The 8,527-nt window shown below is 42.6% G+C and overlaps 1 protein-coding gene across 1 annotated transcript in view; it reads right to left on the bottom strand.

Annotated features, from left to right (window-relative positions):
- Nucleotides 1-1,168: 1,168 nt before the first annotated feature.
- kiaa2012 (KIAA2012 ortholog) overlaps nt 1,169-8,527 on the bottom strand; it is a gene marked incomplete at its 5' end in the record, with an annotated part of 12,912 nt that continues 5,553 nt past the window's right edge. The window contains 14 exon segments of the mRNA XM_032515391.1: nt 1,169-1,516; nt 1,663-1,882; nt 2,449-2,621; nt 2,754-2,962; nt 3,349-3,743; nt 4,079-4,229; nt 4,552-4,717; nt 4,849-4,953; nt 5,722-5,941; nt 6,023-6,095; nt 6,623-6,690; nt 7,216-7,287; nt 7,403-7,525; nt 7,804-7,974. Coding sequence (XP_032371282.1) covers nt 1,348-1,516; nt 1,663-1,882; nt 2,449-2,621; nt 2,754-2,962; nt 3,349-3,743; nt 4,079-4,229; nt 4,552-4,717; nt 4,849-4,953; nt 5,722-5,941; nt 6,023-6,095; nt 6,623-6,690; nt 7,216-7,287; nt 7,403-7,525; nt 7,804-7,974 — 2,315 coding nt within the window. The 3' untranslated portion in view covers nt 1,169-1,347.

An 8,527-nucleotide genomic window follows, 5' to 3' on the forward strand; every position in this document is an offset into this window, starting at 1 on the left:
CAAGAATGTCAGTTTGTGCAGGCTGTTCGAACAATGTGTTCCTTGAGTGCCCTTGAAACTCTGCCACTCTGCCACTTAATCTGTTAACCAGCCGAAACAGGACAAGACAGTTGTTAAATGCACACATCATAATTAAGCAAGAAAGTCACACTACTTAAGAAACTACTTTAAGAAATAAAAGACTTTATCAAAATGAATTCTCTATCAGTTAGATTTGCGTTCAACGTGATCCTGACTCGCTCTGACGTCCCACGTAGGCAACAATAACCTCACAAGATCGAGGCAGCTGTCGGCACCCGATCTGCGCTGCCTGTAGGATCTGTCACGCGCAAAATGTTTGCACATGTGCAGATGACAATCCCGATTCAAAGATTTACGACACTTCGCCTGCACAATTGTTGTTTTTCACCAACTGCAAGACCCAGGCGGACCCAGAGCATGCTGGGAAACTTATGTAACATTCAGAATTCTTTATATATTTCTATATACAAATACACAGCACCAATAGCAAACAATACAAATGAAATGTGGTGCAGTATGTTCAATTGCTCTTACAGGACTTTAACAACTTCACATCCAACAAACCTCTCAAAAACAACAGCCATGCCCTCAGAGGGAGTCAATACATAATGTGTTTATGATCCGTTGAGGCTAACACACAGTAGCTGTTGTTCCATACAGTAATAAGCTGGATGAAGTCATGCTGTCGCCAGCTCTGTTCCTTGAGACCTGTTCACCCCAGTAGAGGGGGCCACTGGGGAGGTCACAGTCGAGGACCTAACGACCCTCATTACAGAGAGCTTACATCACCTCTGGGCTTGTATGTGGCCCGACGCTATTTAAAATACTGAATCAAAGTAAGTCGGAAAGGTTGGGGATTTACAAGGCCGGACTTTGGGCCTCCTGGGCAGTGAAGCTCATGGCTAATTTTTAGCGTACATTTGTTACTGGATCATATGAACAGAAAATATCAAATTATAGTTAATACCTGACTAGTGAGGCTTCCAAAGCTAGTGTGTGTATATATTATATCTATGTTAAAACAAAATCTAAGCATGTAAACTAACAGTAAATAATACAAGGACAACAACATGATTTTAAACTTTGTCTTTTATAGAAACAAAGGGAAAAGAAAAGAGAGAAGCAAATGTTTCGTCTGACAAACGGACAATGGAGAATGTGTTTTCTTTTAAGAAACAGATGAGCATGGATGTGAATATAACTTGATTTGTTTTATATATTCTGCATTTATTGATTTACATTTAACGATCTTCCAAAATTGGTGAACCATTTCATCAAACAAAACTCTTTCGCAGACGTCCATCATGATCTCAAGGAGGATAAATGTCAGGGGGTAGTGGTCTCAGCTTTAGTTGGATTTAGACCCAGTAGCTGTAGCAAAGTGAAATAAGAGTAGATCCACGGCCTGGAGATCCCCTGAGTTTTCTCTAGACCTCCAGCCTCCAACATGAGACCCCTTTTAAAGGCCAACTGCTGCTGCAACCGCACCATCTGTCTGCAGGAGCCACAGAATAAAGAAAGACACAAACATAGCGTAATGCTTTTTAAATATCTGAATATGTGGATTTATGAGACATATATATCTATATATATATATATAGATATATATATATAGATATCTATATATATATATATATTTACCTGCCGAGCAGCTCCGCCTGCAGCTTGGCCTCCTCTGCGGCCCACAAGGCCGCCTCCTTTACTCTCCTCTCATGCTCCTCTTCTTCGTTTCTCCTGTTCTCCTCCTCCTGCTCCTTCCTACAGAGGTAATCTATCTTTTCTTTCTCATCCATCTGCTGTAGCTTCTTGCTCTCCTCCTCCTGCGCCCTCTCCTCGTCCAGACGCAGACACTCTAGTTCAGCTAAGGGAAGACAAAATGCAATTTTAGTTGGAATTAAGATCAGATGGAATTTGCAGAAATTACTTACAGCTAACTGCTTTGTTTTGAATTGTTATGGTGCATTTAAAAGTGAAATAAGCCAGTCACTGATTAACAGTTTACACATAATAATGGTGACAGATCCGCACTCTCCATACTTAACCGTCTTCTAAAAGAAATGACATCCCATACCGACTAATTCATACTGTTTATTGATTCCCAGTGGGTTAATCACAATTTACACTCTTTTTTGTTAGAAATCACTACACAGTGGGCTATCAGCTGGACCAGCACCCTGAGAGGTTGGGGGGGGGGTCGGAGGGGTTACAGTGCCTTGCTCAAGAGCACCTGGCAGTGCCCAGGAGAAGAAGTGGCATCTTTGACCCATACGGGGACTTGAACCAACGACCTTCCGGTTCCCAACCCAACTCCCTACGGACTGAGCTTCTGCCACTCCAAGGTGAAAAGGTTTAGGAAGAGTTTTTTTTTCCTCCTTGCTTTCTCTTTACCGTCCTTTTTTGTCTTTCTTCTTCTCCTCTGACACTCACCTTTTCTCCTCTGTTCCTCCTCCTCTCTCATCCTCCTGAGTAACTCCATCTGTCGTCTCCTCTCTTCCTGCCTCCTTCTCTCTCTTTCTCTTTGGGCCTGTTCCCGTTTCACTTGCTCCTGCTTTTCTTCCTCCTGCTTCCTCCTCTCATCCTCCTCCGCCAGCTTCTTCAGTCTGGAGATGGAGATTGAATATGGATGAAGTGGCATTCTGTCCTCTGACTATAGTTATTAAGAGGGACTTGAAAACTCTTTGAACCTGTACTTTACGCAGTTAATCTTTATAATGTTATAGAAAAAGTGAAACCTGAGCTCCTCAGCTCTCTTCCTTCTCTCTCCCTCCAGCTCGCTCTTCATCCTCTCCTCTGTCTGCTCCTTCTCCTGCTGCTTCCTCTCTTCTTCTTCCCGCTCATTCTTCTTCCTCTCTACCTCCTGCCTCCGCCTCTCTGCTCGCTGGGCCAGACGCAGAGCTGCAGCCTCCTTCTCTTTCTCCTGACTTTTTTGGGGGCTAGAAGACTAAGACACACACAGACACACAGACACACACACACACACACACAAACACACACACACACAACACACACAAATATGCAACGACAAAAAGTATTGTTTAACATAAATACTTTTCCTGTTTTTTTTTACAGTGCTTGGCAAATGGCATAACACATTTTTTGTTAAATAATGACTGAAATAAGGTGAATTATGTCATTATAAAGACCTGTGATATTACAGCAATACAATCAGTCATGTGATAATTAGATAAAGGATGTTAAACTTACATTAAGGTTACATTAATTACATTTTACTATTACATCATATGTTGAAAAGTTCAGTATTTTCTGTGTGTGTGTGTGTGTGTGTGTGTGTGTGTGTGTGTGTGTGTGTGTGTGCTTCCCACCAACCTCTGGCTTTGCTAGGTTCAGCATCAGCTGTTCCTCCGTCACCATGACAGTGGAACATGACGACAGGCAGCCACGCGATGTAGCGAGACCCATGGCGCTGGCCGGCACTGCCTCCTCCCAGGAAGAGGAAACGGACCTCTTCGAGCTCCTCTGGCTGGACCGGGACGCAGCGGCAGCGGACCGTACGGAGCTCACTGATTGGACGCTGCTGTATTGGTCAGCAATGGTGGAGAGGTGATCTGTGTCTGTGTCCTGCTCTGCCTCTGAATTTATTTTGGTGTTTTTATCATGTCTTTGTGTTGGCGTGAGCCTTTTGGTGGATTTTAGCTGAGACTCCTCTTCTGTTTCCTGGCTGATTTCCACCTCCTCTTTCTCCAGGGGGTCATCATGGTGTCCTGTGAAAAAAGAAAAGGAAAGGGAAAAAGACAGGACAGGAATGCAAAAGTAAAAACATGATTCACATGGAAATATAGCTGACTAGTTCACTACTTCTGCCGAGACGGCTACATTACTTCCATATAACATACATTATGTAATACATGTAGCGTTTTAATGACGTGATGCCCAAATTAAAGATAAGACTTTGCCTCTTGAGTTGCTTTGCGTCCTGAAGAATGTGTCCCTGTATCACCATGTGAGAGAACTTCAAACATCAAAAGTTTATAACTTTACCTTTTAAATAAATGTTCCCTCATGCCACGTGTCACGTTGTTTTTCCTGAATGACTTACCAACGACTAACTCTTTCTGTTTCAGCCTTCCTCTCCTCCTCCTCCTCCCAGCAGACTCTTCATTCTGCCTCGCCTCTTCTCCTTTTCCTTCTCTCTCCTCATTCATCTTCACTCCTCTTCTCTCTCCTTCCCTATCCATCAGCTTCTTTTTCTAAAAGACAAAAAAATTACAGTAATAGTCAACCTGAATGGCACATCATCTTATCCAGTGTTTTACATAGATACAGATGTATTCTTCTGGTATTTCAGTTTGTACAGTAGGTAACACATTTGACATGCAGTACACTTACATAACAGTATGTAATCCATCACTTTGTGCAAATCTTGATTTCATAAACTTTGAGAATATTCACAAAAAAAGTCCCATCATGCTCTCCTCAAACTGATTGGAATCAGCAGCCACAGCAACCCATCGCATCACAAAATACAAATCTGTGAGTCAGTAGTAAATCCACCAGGCATTCAAGACTTACCACAGAAGGGGGAGCAGACGGGTCCTGTGTCTCTGCTGCCTCTCGGTTGGTCCGCTCCTCTTGCTTCTGACTCCGGATTGATTGAGCATCACTTCCCTCCTTCTTCCTCCTCGATGTCTTCTGTCCATCTGATGCGGCACCTTTCACCGTTTTCATCTCTCTTTTCCTAGATAAATGGAGGTGTGTGTGAGTGTGTGCGGTTTGTTATTCAGTGTGTTGAAGAAGTCAAACGGCTTACAATGTCTGTTGTGTTTGGACTAATTTTGTTACAAGAGCTTGTGAGTATTCCTCGTTCACCCTGTGGTTGTCGCCGTTTCCTCAGTGACCTTCCTCTTGGTATTCTTCCTCCGTGTGTTTACAGCGTCCTCCGCTGTTGCTTCATTCGGCCCGATGTTCTGCTGGCTGAATGATACATCATCATCAAACTGCAGCCTGTCTTAGAACAGATCTTCAAATATTTCAAATATGAAGGATTACGCTTGATGCGTTTATTTCAAAGAGTAAAAAGTGACTATAATCATAATGGTGCATGACATGACCATGTTTTAAACCAAAGACATCAACATAGAGAGGCATCTTCAGTGTCCACAATCTAGAGATAAAGGCTGCGGTACCAATACTACAAAAATGACATCTATAAATCAGCAAGATGGAAATTCAAGAACTTCAGCGCTCAGATATCTGGTTTCAATGACAAACAAAATAAGCTTTCTCTTACAGTTACAACAGATGTTATGTTGGTTGATTCCAGCCTCTTGTTTGTCTGCAGAATGGGAACCTCAAAGTGGTCAAATAGGGGCTGCATATGTCTAATATAACTTTAGTTACCATGCAGGTGTGAGGGTTGGGGCAAATATTAACTCTTGGAAATAGCTCCTACTGAAACTGCTGGTCTTTTGCCTTATCCCTGAATGTTTGAATTACAATAATTGCAATTTATCAGTAGGGAACAGGATTGAAGATTCAAGAGTTTTGACAGTATTGGGCCACTTAGTTCAGCTAAACAGACAAAAACAAATCTCAACGCTCAAATTAATTCTAGGCCTTTTTAACAAATAATGATTTGAGAACTCTTGGTGTAATCAATAAAAAACACAAAACCATTAGTTGAATGAGTTTGGTTTTCTGCTACTGAGGAAATCTTAAAGGTTAAAGGTGAATTACACCAACCCTGGCTGATGTGATCCAGGAAAATGGCTGGTTGGTCCTGTACTGCCAAGCTCTTCCTCTTTGTCCTCCTCTGTCTCCGTGTTGCCTCCAGTTGGATCCTCCTTCCCTCCCCGCTCCCTCGGCGGAGGCATCCCAACATTGTTTCCAGCATACTCCTCCCATGTCTCCGCCACTGCCTCTGCACTCTTTGGTTTTTTCTTGGTTTGCTTGGTCACAGCTGCTGTAATGACAAACAAGTTTAGATAATACACATATACATGTTCCATTTTAAACTTTGAGACAGTAAGCAGCAGAGTTTTACCTCGGTCTGTTTGGCTCCTGGGCGAGCATGCCTTTGTCTCTGAGATCTGCTGATCTCTGGGAAGATCTACGAGCTTGTTGGAGAAAAGATTAAACAAATAGTAAGACACAAAGGATGCTCAATGTGTAAATATTAAAATCAAATCTTGGATTCTTGTGATTGTTTTGCTTAGGCTTATGACTAAAGACATTGGCCCTCATTTATGAAACGTGTACAACCTAAAACAGCCGTTTGACGGGCGTACGCTGATTCCTACGCAAAGCTCGGCATTTATCATCTCATGTCTGGTCTGAACTTTGTGTACGTAAATTTTTAAGTCAGTGTGGACTAGCGGTGCAGCACGTAACAGGAGAAGGAGAAGTCACCAGTTGAATCACTTGTCTCTCCTGATTGAAATTTACTTAGTTACTTTCACCACCTCTGCAAACAGACACAGGACTTTTTGTTCTTTGGAATACACATTTATGTTCATGATGAAGGTCTCTGAATGAACATGCTTTTGTTGGAGAGTCTGCATTAGACATCTTAGCGAAAAGCTACAAAAAAAACACATGCTGTACCGGTAAAGCTTTAAAGGTCAGTTAGAAAACAGCACTTCACCTTGTGTATGGACTGATGGTACTGGGTGTCACCCACAGGGCCATCTATGTTCAGCTCCACCTCTCCCTCTGCACACAATGAATAGGCAATGGTTAGAGCAGTGAATAAACACAGGCAGGGTTTACTACCAAGCAAACACCTAATACCAATAAGGTACAACTAATACCAATAAGTTATCAAACTGTGTCTAAGGTATAGAATTATGTACACAATTATGTCATCAATTCAAGCCGAATGACATGACGCATGACATCCAAACCTGGAAAAAAAACAAGTTGAAAGCTGTGTGCCTTTGCTGAACTTGTCCCAAATATATTTGTGATGGACAATGATAGTCCATCAAAGTACTTCAATGATATAAACAATGACAAGTTTCCACTGCAATCACTGGAGATGGATACAAAGCAACAGATACAGCAGGTTTCATAAGAATGGAATACAAGTCAATAGAGAGAGACAAGAGAACTTGTTATACCAGCATTTATTCTAAAGAAATCCACCCCTGAAGAGCATTAAAGAGTGTTGCATAATGAACCGTCCCCTCCAACTCTACAAATGACCTCAAGAATGTATGAGTGTGTGTGTACACAGACCATGTGTGTGTTCAGGCTGCAGTACAATGACCCAGGGCAACTTCTCTCCTTCTGACGACAAAACCTGCAGAGCTGTGTGACAGAAAGAGCAAGTTATTGATAATTGTTGAAATCCTTCACCTTGCTCTAATGTTATAAGGAAGTGTGTTGGTTTTGGATTACTTGATGAAGGATGTGTAGAGCATACCTCTCTCCTGTGTGTCACCATCAGCGTGTGATGGATGCTGGCTGTTGTCGTACAGCGACAGTTGAATGATCTCCCCATCAGGACCCAAGATCAGGCTGCCAACAGATTTGTCGTTCTGCAAATCTGACACACAAGAACTCTTAGGAACGGAGACATATACCCTTTGACGAAAAAAACAATTAGTCAAACAACCAGTGCCTGGATTGGACCAAAAACTTTAATCATAATTCAGCAATTTGAGATGATCATTGTATGTGTCTTGGATATATTTGTAGCGTTTAACACACACAGTGGCTACCGTCCATTTTACTGTAATCACTTTAAAAGCTGAATAAGAACAAAGGAAGACATAGTCAACATATAGTTTCCTGTTCTAACACATGGGGTTTAGCTCGCTGTACCTCTCAGCTCCAGAGGCAAAACGCCCCTCACCACGCTTCCGTTAGCATCGCTGGATTTACAGGGATCCTGGAGGTCAAGCTCTCGGTTCTGTAAGAAGGCCAAAGAGCTCTGTTTGCCCGGGCCTTTCCGTCCTGCAACACAACCCAGCAGTCCTACAGGAGGAGGAGGCTCTGAAGGGGAAGACGCAGAAGACAGAGAAGACACAAGAGAAGACAGAGGTAAACCCCTTCAGAAAATATTCTCCAATTAGAGTGTATGGCTTGGGAAGTAACTCAGTGGAGTTTTGTAAGCCTGGTCTTACCAGCCTGCTGGCTAAAGTTAAGCCCTTTCTGAACAGGCACGACCTAGAAAAGGCTATTCATGCTTTTATTAGTTCAAGGTTGGACTATTGCAATGCCCTCTATGTTGGTCTGAATCAGACTTCAATCTCACGTCTTCAACTTGTTCAAAATGCTGCTGCTCGCTTTTTAACAAATACACCTAGACGTGCCCACATCACTCCCGTTCTCTACACCCTGCATTGGCTCCCGGTGCGTTTTAGAATAGATTTTAAGATTTTATTGTTTGTTTTTAAAGCTTTAAATGGTCTTGCCCCAGGGTATTTGTCGGAAATTTTAACTGTGCGGGAACACAACCGGTCTTTGCGGTCTTCAAGTCAGTTGATTTTAGAAGTCCCAAGGTCCAAGTATAAACGGTGGGGGATCAGGCTTTTGCGGTTGCTGC

Source organism: Etheostoma spectabile, chromosome 5 (assembly GCF_008692095.1).
Source record: "Etheostoma spectabile isolate EspeVRDwgs_2016 chromosome 5, UIUC_Espe_1.0, whole genome shotgun sequence".
In the NCBI taxonomy this organism is placed as follows: domain Eukaryota; kingdom Metazoa; phylum Chordata; class Actinopteri; order Perciformes; family Percidae; genus Etheostoma; species Etheostoma spectabile.